The sequence below is a fragment of the Gallus gallus genome, chromosome 2 (genome assembly GCF_016699485.2).
Source record: "Gallus gallus isolate bGalGal1 chromosome 2, bGalGal1.mat.broiler.GRCg7b, whole genome shotgun sequence".
NCBI classification, from domain to species: domain Eukaryota; kingdom Metazoa; phylum Chordata; class Aves; order Galliformes; family Phasianidae; genus Gallus; species Gallus gallus.
Window position 1 is genome coordinate 33,972,574 of NC_052533.1, and position 16,140 is coordinate 33,988,713.

At 36.6% G+C, this 16,140-nt stretch overlaps 1 protein-coding gene across 7 annotated transcripts in view; it reads right to left on the reverse strand.

The window, feature by feature from the left end:
* ANKRD28 (ankyrin repeat domain 28) overlaps positions 1-16,140 on the reverse strand; it is a 107,708-nt gene that overhangs the window by 35,385 nt on the left and 56,183 nt on the right. For 5 of the 7 annotated variants that reach the window (XM_015281816.4, XM_046936416.1, XM_004939388.5 and 2 more), the window contains exons 3-5: positions 12,637-12,715; positions 3,783-3,853; positions 176-376 (exon numbers count right to left, since the gene is read on the reverse strand). In XM_015281816.4, the coding sequence (XP_015137302.1) occupies positions 176-376; positions 3,783-3,853; positions 12,637-12,715 (351 nt within the window). The remainder of the gene's footprint in view (positions 1-175; positions 377-3,782; positions 3,854-12,636; positions 12,716-16,140) is intronic. The other 2 variants (XM_046936421.1, XM_046936431.1) reach the window with 1 other exon arrangement.

Below are 16,140 nucleotides of genomic sequence, written 5' to 3' on the forward strand. Positions count from 1 at the left end.
CCAATCTGTACACACATGCATATAAAAGACAATCTAAAACATGTAATAGGAGATTGGTTTGCAGTTTTTGAGGGGATGGGAGGGGAAAACACAATTATTACCCAAGAAATGAAAAATTAGAAATGTGTTGGAAAGAATGGTAAGTAGGAAGCAAGCTAAAATAATTAACTCATACCTCAACGTGTCCACTGAAGGCTGCATGGTGCAGTGCAGTTCTACCTGCCCGATCAGACACATTTACGTTACTTAGAAGAGGCACCAAAGCTTCGGCACATTTCACAGCTTTATTTGCAGCTGCTATATGTAAGGGTGTCTGCCAGTTTTTATCACGAGCATTGACATCTGCTGAATGCTTTAGCAACACCTGAACAGCATCCTGAAAACATTTACAAAAAAAAATAAAGCCACTTAGTAAAGATTTCAGACATTATTGTTAAACCCAAATACATAAGCGTGTACAAACCACACACTATATATATTGCATAATGGAAAACAACTGTCTGTAACTTGTTCATTTGTAAACATTCTTATTCTTTGAGATTTGTACTACCATAAATCCAGACTTGGGGATCTTCTCAAGGAAATGAAGAACATATTCCCTACAGATTTCAACTGCATCAACCATTTCCAGGTCTATTTTCCAATTCCCCAAACCAGCAGGCAAATTGTTTTGTCAACACAACTAATTTACAAAGCTCAATAAACCTCCCTAGGAATTCCTTCATTACCAAGGATTAGTGACATATCATGAACTTAAAATGCACTTTCATCTATTTGCCAAGCAAAACCTTGGAACTGACAAAGTCTAGAAATGGTAGAAAGACTGAGAAACTTACTAAATGTATATTTAGAGATCCATAGATAAAACAGAGCATGGTCATAATGAGTTTCAACATATACTCTTGCAAAACTCCTGAAAGAACGTTTCAAAACGTTACACCAAAATCCACGTCTCAAAAAGATTATTCACTTCCTTTCATTAAATGCAAAAGCCATGAAAACTTTATGAATAAGATGAACAAATCCAACTATATGCACATAACTGCAAGGCAGAAAAAAACCTCTCACTGACATACCAATAAGTACTGCAATTCACATCAACTGCGTCCTTCCCACAATTTACTAACTTCTTTAAGTGAACTTCAACTTAAACAAAGAGCACAAAAATAGGTCTCTCTGAAAGTAATGCCTCCTATTTATTTCTATGACAACTACAACAGATACAAGAATAGTGACACTACTATAGAGGAGTCACTACAGTTACACTACTATAGAGCAGTTTTATCTACATAATACTACTTTTCAACACAGCCACCACCATTAGGCATGAGCTCATTGAGATGCTCTTCATGTTGTGATGTGACAGCTGAGGATGGTCTGAAGATGAAAGGCATCACCCACCACCTCGCTGTGCTCACATCCGCTGTTTAATCTCCATAGACATTCAGAAAGCTTCAACAAATGTTTATGGGTGCCAATTTTTCCACATGGAGGAGTTCAATGACCTTCTTTTGCACTTCCATGTCAGACACCATTTTGTCAGACTTCTCAGAAAGGGAATACTGGTAGGAAGGTTCAACCTCTACTGTCATACCACTGAGATCCACCTCTGACATCATGGACCAACATATTAAGATAAGAGGCATTACTTTGGGAGCATCCACTGCAAGTAGCTGGCACACTGAACTTCAAATAGATTATGAAAAGCAGGCAATGGACATTTAAAATTACACTGAGCTACAAGTTAGGCATTATTTTCAGTAATGAGCAGAATGCTAAGTAACATTGGTAATATAATTTATATCTAATTAACTGAACTTTCTTCTACTTAAAGAAAAAAGACAACAGGAACAAACATAAAAGTGAAAATACTGCATCAGAAGCTTGTAACTTAAGTGTGCAATTGAATATTTCCTATTCTCTTAGAGAAACTTAATCAGACTTAATACTTCAAAATTCAATCAATATTTTGACCTGTTGGCTCCTTTGAACCAAATCTAAAGGAAAATTATAATCAATACGAGGAAATTTTAGAACAGGTATTCACTATTTTGCAGAGGGAAGCACCACAGTATAATAGGGAAAACAGCATCATTTATCTTCCATTTCTCTATGTATTTAATGGCATGCAAAAATGAGCAAAACTGCTCAGATTTTCCCAGGTATGCAAATATTAAGGCCTAGTCTCCTGCAGTGCTGACATGAAGTTGCTTGAACTCATGCAGCTGGCAGAAAAATCCATAATACCAGCTATTTTGCATGATGCAAGGTCCTTGTTTGATCGCAGTGCCCTTGCTTCAAGGGTAAGACCACATGCTTTGTTGAAACAAGCATCAGGAATATGTTCATCTAACGCCTGAAAACTTCAGATAAATGCCGGATGAATGCAAAGCAGTCTCTACACACATCAACCGACAATCGCGGCACCTACCTATGTGGTCTCCAATGTCATGCTATGTTTACAAACAGAAAACTTTGCTAAGAGCCTGTCAGTGCCACTAAGACAAATCATCTGAATGATTTACAAGCGTTGTTTGTCTTTGGTTAGCATTTTTTTCTTGAAAATATTCCATATTTGTAAAAATGAGTGTGGTTATGTTCATTTTAGCTACAAATTGGGTCCAGTTTTGACTGCAGCACTCCCCTCTGCACGCTTTACTGATTTAATGAAGTTTTGACCCTCTGAGGAATGCAGTATCTGGTGCTTCCGTCAGCTCCCACAGGAGCAGCCTAAAAATACCTCAAAAAGAACAAACCGCATTTCCTACTAAGGGCTCCCTCAGAGATCGATTTTCAAGCACTGCTTTGAATAACACAATCCCCACATAACTTGGCTATTAACACTAGCAACAAAATATTACAGCTTACCCAGACAATTTAAGGGCAAAAGCTGACACAGTGATTGTTTAGATAGTTCGTGGATCAAATACTTGAAAGCTCAGTGCTTGCAAAAACCATACTATTCAATCCCAACTTCTTCTCAAGCAAAAATTTGCACAAAAGCATCAAAAAAAGTAATAATAATCAGCACAAAACCAAAACACTTTTGAGACATACTAAAGGGAGCATCAATGTGACTCAAGATCTCAAAGAAAATAGCTTTGGATTAATTCTTCCACAAAAGCTCAGCATTTTTCTGCTTGTTTTGATCTTGTAGAGGCATTTTAAATTTTTATTAGGACATCAACAATAGAGGAACAATAACAAATGTACACTTAAATCACTATATTCCCATAACGGTGTTACAAGTCGGCTTCAAAAATGTTCTAAATATTTCATTTACAAGTTTTGTTTAAATGACTATCATTCCTCATCAATGGGGATTTTTTGTCTTTTGTTTCTAAAACACGTTTGCAGGTCCCATAGAAACATATATTTCTTCATGTCTGAACAGACTAGTATGAAAAAAGACAGATTATGCTGCAGAAGCCACATTAAGTCTTATTTCTTCTCTACTTCCCTCATACCGAACCATTCTGCTTACAAAAAACATGCACTGGAGTTCAGAATATTACACACAGAATCTTTTCTGCTAGGAAGATGGCATTTAAGCAAAGAGCAAAGCTGAGAACTCTAAGTTTATTGTTTTCCCCCTTTTCTTCCTACAAAGACATACGATACATACATATACTATCAGTGTGTTAAACAAACTGTTGCAGGTGTTCTGCAATTCGAAACATTTGGAGTAGTTTCATTTTGTAAAAAAGTGAACAAAGAACAGAAGGTACTTTGAGATATTCTATTTTAATACAAAGCAGTTCAAAAGAAATAAGTAAGCATACCTCACTACAAGACGCCACAGCTCTGTGTAAAGGAGTCAACCATTTGCTGTCTTTGGCATTAACTCTAGCTCCTGTAACAAAAAAAAACATATATATATATATATATAAGAACAGAAATAAACAACATACCTATAAGAAAGAATTAAATATTCTCAACTACTGTGAGAAAACTGCTGGAAGATACTTATTTTAGGCTTATTTGTACAGCATAATGACAAAACAAAAAAGGAAAAGGAGTCTTTTCTTCAGCTGAAGTCTACCCTTGTTTTAACACAGCATTTGTAATAATACTCTTTCATCAAAGTGAACTCACTTTTTTACACCATGTAATACTCCACGCTCTTCCGCATTTCTAAAGGCTGGTAAGAAAGACAGACTCCTGAATGGAGATCCAGCACTAAAAATCTCTTATTTCCCAATGTGGTGAAATTCTTCAGTAAAACAGAGGAAGAAGCTGCAATTACTCCCCATGCCTCCCATTTCCTCATCATTGTTCAGTCTGCTGTCTAAATACATAACATAGTGATGCTCCTTCTACTGGAGATGTGGGAATACATCTTCTTTACTCCATCAGGTCACCTAAGCTCACCTCAGCATCTCTTGAGCTTCCCTTCCTGAGTCAGACTGTAACAACCTCACCACTCTACTTCTAAAAGTGTACCCAAGATAAAGCTGCCCTTCATAGGAAAACAGATTGCACAAACATCTGTTAGAGTTACAAGTTGAATTTGGGATTTTTGTCTTTTCTATTATTATTAAGGGAAAAAAAGTTTGGCAACTTCTTCCTGAAGGAAGCAACTTAACTTTTTCCTACATGCCAGAGAACTTCAGACAAGAAGCTCAATGGTTTATTTTTTTAATAATGTGTAAATAAATGGTTATCTATGTGTTTACATATTAGTGTGTATGCATATACAAATAAACAAAACCTTAGACATTTCTTAACACCTTGTGTGGAAATTTACCCATCTTTATTTGGATACAGTAGATTTTACAGAGGAGTGAGAATTTAAACAAAATGTTATCTTACTGCAAAATTAATTTGGAAATGCTCTTGAAAGTAGCTCACAGAGCAATGTATGTTATCATACAGTAACACCAATGCTACATGGTCAGAGCATAGCTCTTTCTCAAGTTTAAAATACAGGCGTTATTTCAGAACCAGCTTTTTTTTTTTTGTATGGAAAAAATAATAACAATTAAAAAAAAGGATGAAAGATCAGTGGGGCATGAAACATTAAACAGGTTACTGGTCTGGATATTTAGCTGAGAAATGGGGTATTTTGGCCTAAGTCTCCCAGATCTGTACCAGCAGTGAAGTCCTTCCCAATCCAGGTAATCAAGAAACATAGCTATGCGTACAAACACATGGTTGTATATCATCAGCAAAAAAAAAAAAAAAAAAAGATTGGAGTCAATTCCACGTTTATCATTTTGCAGTCAATTCTTCTTTTTCTGACATAAGAATACAACGTAGAAGCTAAAAGTGGGAATAAACTCCCACTTTGATCCTAGATCTTCCAAGTACCAGACAGAGCCTGAGGCTTCTTTCCGTTGGCTATAATTCTAAGGACTTCCTTCTTTCCCTGTCTGAATTTCAGAAGCTTTAGGTCTCATCCTGTTTTCTGAGTGCTAAAGTTTTGAAAAGTAAGTTTGAAGAAACAGGAAGAAAGTTCAACTCCATTTGAGAAATACATATTCTAACAAAATTTTAAGAGAATTTATCATAGCATAAAAATCTACTTTTGTTAATCATCATGAGAACCTGATACACCGCACCAGTATGTACCATAATGTAGTATATTGTATCTAATTCTGCACAGAGCTCAACCGAAAAAGAAACAAAAAACAAATAAAACTGATGGCTCTAAATGTCAACAGAATTATCTTTGAGTTTTTGGTAATCTTTCCTAAAAGGCAATAATATGAATAATCAGTAGCTGAGAATATTATCAATTATGATATATCTGACAACTGTATCTAGTTCTTTTGTCCATCTTCCAGGTTATTTTTAGCCAATTCTTGGTTCTAGCAGACAAGACAAAAGCAAGGGCCAAAATGGTGCTCCAAGCTTCATACCTAGAGTCAACAACCAAGGAACGAGGACTTTCAAAGTCAAAATGATTTCTATTTCTAACTTCAGGACACAAATGTCTTTGAAGTGTTTAAAACAGAACACCGTATAAGGGGAGTTACTAGGTTACTAACTACTGTTTTGATTTTCCTCAGGAAAATGCATTCTCGAAGTCTGAGGTCAAGTCAGATCCACCCAGGTGACCAGGCGTGAGACAGGAGCACCACACCCAGCAGAAACGCGTATTTCCATTGCAAGAAAGTGTCAATTTCCTAAATTCTAGTGAGAATGTGCTTAGAGTCCAAGCGGTTTATGGGCTCAGCCAAGTAACGTATTTCTGGTATGTTAACATAAAGTCAAAAAATCCCTTAAGAAGAAAGTAGGAATAAATACATAAAGATATCATACAAAGTATTTTGTCAGTGGTAAGTTAATTAAACTTATTAGGACTAAAATATCAGGTGTTTTTTTTTTCTTTCTGGTAGGAAAAGCATCAAAGGAAGACTGAAGCCACAGTTAAGAGGAACAGGGCCCCTCAACAGAACAAAACTGCCCCTGCTCTGTAAGTGATCTTCCATTCAAAGAAGTAAGAAAGCCTAGGTCTAGGACTTGCCATGTTTATCAAAGAAATGTAATATCAGAACATAAAGTCAGTCATCTTTTCAAGTGCACAAAAAAGTACATTCTCTGACAAAGGCAAAACAAAGGCAATTTCTGAAAAAAGATCTGCATCTTTGTTGCACTCGTCTAAGGAAGAGCCACCACAAGTTTGCTTTTTCACAACAAAAAACTCTGAAAAGAACTCCAAAATCACTAGATTTAAATGCAAAGACAAGTAAAGTAATAATCAGAACAACTGCACTACCAAAAAAAAAACAAAAATCCCGAAAAACGTGTAAGCACTATTTATGTAGGAATACTGTGGGAATCAGGAGAGCTGTAGCTCTACATACTTTAAAGAAATATAACAATAAATATAACAATTTCCATTCCCCCTTAAATTTCTCCAACAAGACATGCTGCCAAGAATGATTTACATTTCACAACACAGCTTGTCCAGATAACCTTGTATCTGAGGACACAGTCCCCTCTAGGTTGTTCTCTTGAACGGTTGACTGGACAGGAAATTCTGCAAGTAACAGCCACACACCTTCTTAATTCATGAAATGCAACAGAACTATATGCAGCTGTCCTTCACCAAATCACCTCTGCTTACCTCCCAGAACAAACGTTACTAATTTTTACCATGAGGTTCTCTTGCTTGATACCAAAATTCTTCAAAATTTTAAGTTTCCTCAAAAGACTGATGTACATAACAGCTACAGCAGTTAATGCTTCACTGCCTGGAAATAGATTCAGAAAAGAAACACAACAATACTGCCAAGACATTGTTGTCCTTGCCCACAGTACTAACTTAAAGTATTGGATTGCCTTCCACCATTCTGTCTGTTTGTGATCAGTATTTTTAGACTCTTAAGGACAATATTTTCCTTTAATATTGTGCAAGGTGCGTTAGTGACTGAACACTATCATAATATAAGGAAATGAAAGAAAACTATTTTCACTCACATATATGTAAATGACATACAATAGACACCTAGTGTTCCGTATTTGAAACTCTGAAAGCATGTTTACTTAAGACTGAAAGATGTAAATAAGATCCTTAGACTGCATTAAACAACAAAAACTGAACAACCAACATGGTTAACATCTAGAATACTGAAACACTTTTAGAAATCATCTTTGCAGGAAGAAGATGCTTCCATATATAAATTATTGTGAATAAGCAATAGTCCGTGCTGTAATTAGGTTCCATTTAACTAGTCTCCTATGGGTTTGTATTAGCTTTCAAACTTTTCCCTTTTTGAATGATGAACTTTTTATCTAGGACTGTGAAAATACTTAGAAGAAGCAGGCAGAAACAGTCAGAGTTTACTGTAGAATGAACAGATGATTAAAACTTTTCCTCAGATAGAAAAATTTGTGAATACTTGGGGGAAGATGCTGAAAAAAATACAAACATAAAGACTTAGGATGACAACTGTGGAACCAGTGAAATCTAGGTAGTTGCTCATTGGAAAATTGGAAAATTGGAAAAATATTGCTGCAAAAATCATGAGTAAGACCTAACTGAGAGGCAGCTTCTACCTATGCAGGGGGTAAATGTATAATAGAGGATTGATAGAACAGTGGAAAAAAAAAAAACAAAGAGAGGCCTGGATTGTCTTGATCAGCCACACCGATGCCAGAGGGCAGTGAAGACAGCTCTGAAATTAAAATTGTGGCTCACATTGTTGAAGGAAGAGGAAGCAGCCAAAAGATAGAGCCAGTGTAAAAAGAACCCTTGCGAGACCACACACCCTTGCATGTGGGTACTTTTGCAACTGAAACTGAGGAAGCTTCATTCCACTGATACGTTTGCAGTAATAGCCTTTCAAAACTGTTTGGACTGCCACTGCATGGACTGTTAATACTTGCATGGCTTAAGAATTAGAAGAAAGAAACATAGCCAGAGTGGAACAGTGTTGGAGGGTCTTTGTTATCCTCCAAAATATCATTATTGTAACAACTGTTTTCCAGCTTCAGATTCCTACATTTTACAGCTGACCCAGGATAAAGCACAACAAATACTTGTAAGCTGCCAAACCTTAATGAGAATAAGCCTGACTGCACATTCATGTACGCTGAGCTCCGTGCAGTGAAAACTTTGGGTTAAGCAAACAGAAATGCCTTATGCTAGTATTTAAGCGTCAATGCAATAACAGTAACTAAACCTACTCAAAAGTAAACAACATGATTCACGTTTCTCCTCATGAAGTGTGGTGATTTCAGTGAAAGCAATAATAGTTTACATGGCATGTTGAAGAAAACACAAAGAAGTTACTAGTTGAGAGAACACAACGGAAGATCACAAGTTTGTCCTGCTCCCCTCACTTGTCTGAAGCAACTACACTGACTGTTTTAAAAAAAGAAAGTAGGACAAATGGAAAAAAAAGATGTATTTCTAAAACACGAGGAGCCTCAGCATTACAGTCCACTTGCAGGACTTAGCTGAAAGAAGGGTTTGAGTCTTTATAAGGACTTCACTGATAGAAGTCAGTTCTTGACATTCAGTTAAACAATGTCTAAACTATGCTGCTTTTCTACTTCTCAGTAGTCTGTCATCAAGTGTTTATATAATTAAATTCAGTACATTTATGAAAAGTAAATAATACCAGGATGCTGAGTTGTAAGTATATTGTAATAACAGAACTTTGATTAGTGTTACAACTCTTTACAGAGTAACAGAAAATAAAATGTTTCTAAAATTATAAGTGACTAAAATATGACCTTTTGTTCCATCATCTGTAGACTATAAACAAGCACTTTTATGCCTCATATATTTACTGTTCACCTTCCTACCTAACAAACTTAGTAATGCTAATTGCTTATTTAGCTACAATCTGGAGGAGAGATGATTTGAACATTCAGATTTCTGCAGAACATAGGGGTATCAGAATTTGCTTGAATAACATTCACATCCTTAGGGGACAAGTTTAATAGTAAATTCAGTGAAGCATTACCTCAAGATTTTTACTTAAAAAAAAATAAAATAAAATAAAAATCTAAGTGTCAAGCCCCATACTGGAGGCATATCAAAGCAACTTTCTATGCAGTTCACAAACTGTCATCTTCAGGACCCTTGCCCAGGTGAAAAACAACAGGAGAGCTCACATATCAACCCTGGAAGAATAATTCATTCAAGAATTTAAAGCCCAAATAAATATGTTTGTAAGACTGAAAACTTACTCCACAGAAGCCTGCAAATAGAATTAGTTTTATCTTCAGAATATGAAGTAGGGGTTGCTCACATCTACAGTAAAGCAGTATAAAGTAACAGCAATTTATGATCCGAAATCCATCCCCGAAGGGATGTAAAAGAAGTTCCAATGAAATTTTTAGAAGTATGTCTATGTAACATACAATACATGCTTTAGCAAAGAATAGAGAATGATGAAGAAGAATATGAAAAGAACCTCTGAGTAGCAGTGGTTCAGTAATTGACTTCAGTAATTTTGATGTCCAGTTCAAAGGAAGAATAAAAAACTCAAGGCAAACATAGGATAGCTGGCTTAGCAGGAAAACTTCAGAGTGGTTCCTAAGAACATACCAGCAAAACTACGTTAGATGACATTACCAGTTACAAAGTCAACCTCTCACATGGTGAAAAACATCAGGATGAAAATAGCCTACAATACTTGATTCAGTTCCCCAAGCAAACGTATCACAATGGGTCAATTATAAGCCACACCATTTTTACATGCAAATCTACTGAACACGGAAGATTTCTAGTCAAACATGTTAGTTAACTGCTTTCTCATTGCTCAAAAAGTGGCCTTGCAACATGGCAAATTTCCTTCAAGCTTTACCGTAGTAACAGATGTCCTTTATTTGCTCCCTGACGGTCACATTTTATAACAAAATGTAACCTAAATCTGTCTCCAAGGAGAGATTTGATCTCCAGCTGAACCACAGTAGATGAATTTTCTGTATGTTTATGAAACAGAAAATAAATACACTTATGATCTGTTAAGTGGTTCCAATTAAATTCCAATTAAGGGATGAGAATTGGAAGAAAACTCTTGAGTTGTGTATGTGGAGAGAACCTAGACTCAATCCCTCAGAAAAGTACTGGTGCAGCGCTTCAGATACAGCTGCAAGCACTCACACTACACAAATGACAAGATATCGAATACAGCATTCAGAAATGAAGACTAAGTTAGTGACTTCTTTTTGGAGCCTGGTTTGAGCTGTTTGCCTTAGATTCCTGACTGTAAGCAGGAAACATTACAGACCAGTGCCCAAGTACAGCACCGCCTGCCAAACCAAACAGTCTTAACATGCAGACATCACTTTCTCACCCACTGAATGGCTCCTCATCACTCACTCACAAATGCAGCGACACTGCAGCTGTGCCTCCTTCACTGTAAAGCCCCAATTCACCCCCAGATCACCTCTCCTTCGGGAATGTGAGGCACTACTTCTACAGAAAGACACAATCACATAACTCACATCCACAGCACAATGTGAGAGCCCATGCAGACCAATACTGCCTCAACAGTCCACAGCATTCAAATATTTTTATACAACTATTTTAATTGTTTTATGTAAGCAAATGATCATTTTCATTAATTAGCATCATCTGAGACATATAAACGCCTCCCCGTTCTCCTGAACAATCTCTATACACAGCCCACATCCTCTCCTCCATGCAACAATTCAAATTTGTACTATTTGCGCAGTCCTAATTCTTAGATCTCCACTTTCCTTCTTTGTTCTTCAGTTTTTCTTCCACTTATTCCCAGGCTGCGTGCCCAAATAGCATGACTAACCTTTCTTCTCCAACTATTATTGCCCAGAGTCTTATTGCATTAATATCTGAATAAGAATGTTTCTCCTTCCATTAGCCTGAGAGAAGGAGTGACGGATTTTCTTCAGCCCCAGTTCTGGTGACTGGACTCAGCTCACACACGCTGATCAGAAGCTTCGGCCCCAGAAGCAGCTGACTACAACTTCACAAAATTGATAACATGGCTAATTGTTTTTATGTCGCTGTGAAAACCTCAACAAAAAAGAAATATCCTTGACAGATTCACAATATTACCCCCGTAGAATAAAGAGGTCATTGTATATTCTCAAGAGCCACAAAAACTTGTTTTTCTCTTGACAGGGATGAACAGCATGCTTTTCTGACCCACCTTCTCAGCAGCACAGTTGAACTTTTCTGGAAAAATTTTTCTTACATGATCAAATAACTTTAAACTATGGTATATTTCCATCAGAAGTATATAGCTATACAAAAGCTGTATTAATTATAGCAATGTATATAATTACATATAATATATGATAGAAATATTACATTTTGCTAAATTATAAACAAATTAAGTCATACCTGGCAACTTCAATTGAAAATCTGGAGGCAACTCCTATATAATTATAGTGACATATACTTGAAGTAAAATTTGCTACTAAAGGTTGCAATGGGGGAGGGGAAAACAGCCAATAGTGCATGGGTAGTGTTTGCCATTCAGCAGACTGAGCACCAAAGTAGTTCTGTGGGACAAGCTTTCATCTTTGCATCTAACCTTAGAGCAGTCCCACATCATGAATTTCGCCAACCTGATGAGTAAGTTTGTCCAAGATTAAAGACAATCAATTCAGTACCTCAGTCACGAAACTGTGTTTTTAAGTTCTGTTTCAGTTTCTTGTTTCTCTTCCTTTTTAAGGGTAAAATGTAGTCTTACAAAACTTGTGCATTGTTTTAGTAAAAATAAATAGAAAATGAGAAAAGCAGTTTTAAAATTTCCAGCTGGACCTATTTATATCCTCTGCATTGAAGCCAATAGCAAAAGATAATTAAAAAAAATATCACCAACTTCAGATTCCATTGTCTACGTTCACTTTTTTTTCCTGAAGGCCAATTTAAGACCAAAGCAATGCTGCAAATGTCTACATGTAACATACATTACTACTACTTTAAAGTGGAGTACCTAAAGCTGACCAAGCTACAAATAAAAAGAAATACAACTGAAAAAGCTTTCTACCAAAAGCATTTTAGAGCAGAACTACACAGTATTGTAACACTGATAAGTGAGGAACCCAAACTTTCAGTATAAGCTTCTTCAGATTTTAGCACATTAAATATCTCAACAAAAGCTACACAAACTGAGATGTACATAAATATTTCTTTGGATATGCAAAGAGGTAATTTTTTTTTCCATTAACAGGAACAGAACATACCAGATAAAATAAGTAGTTCAATAATTTCTGCATCTCCCAGATAGGCAGCAGCATGTAAAGGGGTCCTTTTCTCATTATCCTGTGGTAAGAGGGGGGAAAAAAGGTTTTATTTAAAATAAAAACTATGTTTTAGCATTCTGCATGAGTTATGAAAAAACACTGCATAAAAATGCATCTTCCAAATATTACACATTTTATATTTTGGAAAACATTGTTACTCTAAAGATGTTAGCCACATTTGTTGAGACAAGCACATCTCTCCCGCAGGAACTGTTATATCCACGCAGTCAGCTAGCATGTTTTCCTGAGGTACACAGGTTGACAGATACTCATCACATCTAAAGATAAACCTGTCAGTTAGAAATCACCACTCACTTGTCTCTAGGAACATGAACTTAAGGCTGTCCTGCTTATCTAAAAAAAGGTGCTTCACCTCTATATACTGGTGTGAAATGCTTTCCTTTGAAAGCTGAAGGTCAGCTTCAGCAATTTATTTCAAAATACAGAATAGAAAAGAAACTGGAGCGAGCAGAGGCAGAAATGCTGAGATTAACCGATTTGTTTACAGCAGATGAGCAAAGAGGAGGTAGAGATATTGTTCATTTTGCAGAAGTGCTCCAGAAGATACAGATAAGATCCAGGAATGTGAATAACTCATGCTGATCTTGTGTCTTTCTGAACATACAAGCAAGCAAGAACTTTAACATACACAGAATTTATAGATGAAGATAACATTCACTTTTGAAAGACCAGAATAAATTATTTCTCAAATCTTTCAGCATTGGTGTCAATTCCCCTCCACCAGCTTAAACAGAAAAAGATCACTTTCAGGTCATGCTGAATGATAGAAATGAACAAAAATCAGCCAATTTGCTCTTGGGGGGATGGCTGCTGAAAAACTAGAAAAGAAACTGATCTTCATGAGCATGTGGGATTAGGATCTCCTCAGATTTCCAAACCATTTTAGTAGAGCTTGAAACACACTGTGAGGTCAAGGGAGGAAGAATCAAGATAACAATCAGCAATGAATTTTAAGTAGCAAAGACATTTCTATTAATTCAATTGTTGTTGACAACTTCAGAAAATTTCATTTTAATTGACCTTTTAATTGTGAAGATTTGCTAAAATCACTGCAATTGGTGAATCCCTATTTGAGAGTTATTAGCATGCAGGAAGAAAACTACAAGTATGTGGCAGGAGAGATCTGGTAGCAAAGAGTTACTGTTGGAACATAGAAGACAACTCCACAACTCAGCACATTCCAAACCCCACAAAAGAAAACAACAAAAAGCACACACAAACCCACCTCTCTAAACTGCCTATTCACTGTATTGTCCCCATTCAGAAAAAGCTCAAATCACACATTCACCATAGTACGAATGTTTCCTAACTTCATTTTCTGAATTACGCAGAGAGGATTCAACACTGAGCAGTACACAACCTGACACTGATGCACCATCAGTAAGCAACTAATAGTACTTAATTATCATTAACACAACGTAATGCCAGGATGTCTCAATTGTAGATTACAAACTTCTGAAAAAAAAAAAAGAAAAAAGAAAGGACAGCTCCTGGCACTGAGGATTTGAAATGCAGGAAAGAGAAGAAAAAAAAAGACTGGAAGCACAAGGAAAACATTAACAGACACATTAACCTTGCTGCTCCTCCAGCCCAAAGGAAGGGAACAGTAGCCAGCACTAAAATGAAGCTTTCCTTCCTCCAATATGGAAACAGTGGGGTACTGTATAATAATACGCAATCCCACTTGTGCTGAGCCTGTTTGATAATGCTCAAGTGCCCACAACCTACAGTTCAAGAAGCACAGATCTTCCAGCTCAAAAATGAGTACAACCCTTCACTGTCTTCAACTTCACTGTAAAATCAGAGTTAATAAGACAAGTCATGAACATACCCTTCTGTAGAGAAGGTATTCTGTAGAGAAGTATTCTCTTAAAAACACAACCAAAGACCACATAGCCCATCTCAGTGATAAAAGTCGTGTCAGTAACCAGTCAGATCTAACCTATCAGAACAACCTATCAGAACTCCTTCAATACAAAGGGAAAGAATGAAGTTGCTTGTTTAGAGAAATGTTAACTACTAAGCCTCCAACATATTTTTCTGAAACACTGACGATCCAAATTTCTGATGAATCCAAGTCATATTTCCCCAAATCCTGCCTTTACTAAAGGGAAAGAGTTGAGTATCATGAAACCACCAAGGCACTGAGGCAGCAGTGTCTGAAAACACTCAACCCCAACTCCTAGTTCCACTGAGATGCTCACAGCTCCTCATAATCTGGGCCAACTCCAGAGCTTGGTATTTCAGCAATCCCCAAACCTGGGGTCTATACCCATTTCAAATGTTCTGCAAGTTGAGGACACTTTGGCCTGACTTCTTCCTCAGTTTCACAGCTGTAAATTTTTATTTTTTGAAATTAACTTGCATGTGGGAGAATTCTCACTTCAGTAAAGACCCATTTTTCACATCTTCTTAAAAAAAAACAAAAACAAAACAGAAAATATGCATTCAGCAAGCTCATCAGCATGCACGTCAGCTTCCTTTAAAAAAAATCCAACTTTATTCAATTTGAAGTTTAACATTTCATTGGTGAATTTTAATAAATGAAATTAGGGTAAAATTAAAGAAAATTTTATATTTTATATGCTGCTATAATACTGCCATGCAGATCAGCTACTTTTTATTTTAAAAGAGTAATCATTTGAAGAGCAAGTTTAATCAGCAAATATAAAAATATAAGCATAAAATTCATTACAGCAAGTAAAATTAATCCAGCTTTCAGTTTTCAGAAGCAATTTTGTAAGCAAACATTTTGCAGCACTGATACGTCATAAACTCTGGCACACAAACGGCTGTAACGTTGTCTCTTCAATATTAGGAACTTAAATGACACTGAAAGAAACATTTCATAAAAAGAAGTTGTGTACATAAAAGCTATAGAATAACTAACCTGGTTGGTACCACGTAATTTAAAACACTGCACTATTCCTAGGGTAGCCTTTGGCAATGAAGAAAAACGTTTTGTCCAATTTAAAAGTCTGCAAGGCAAATCAACACATGACAGCTCTAATGATTCTATGATCTAAGGCTGGAAAAAAATGCTAATATCATGGAGTCCAATGAGTGACCCATCCCCACCCATGCCCACTAACCATTTCCCTCAGTGCCATGTCATACTCATTTCTCGAAAACCTCCAGGGATAGTGACTCCACCAGCTCCCTGGGCAAACTGTTCCAGTATCTCAACACTCTTCCTGAGAATAAATTTTTCCAATTTGAACCGCCTCAGCACAACTTACGACCATTTCCTCTTGTCTTGTGGCTGTTACCTGGGAGAAGAGGCTGACCCCCTTCTCACCACAGCTTCCTTTCAGGCAGTTGTAGAGGGTGATAAGGTCTCTCCTGAGCCTTCTCTTCTCCAGACTGAATAACTCCAGTTCCCTCAACTGCTCCCCGTAAGACTTGTGCTCCAGAACCCTCACA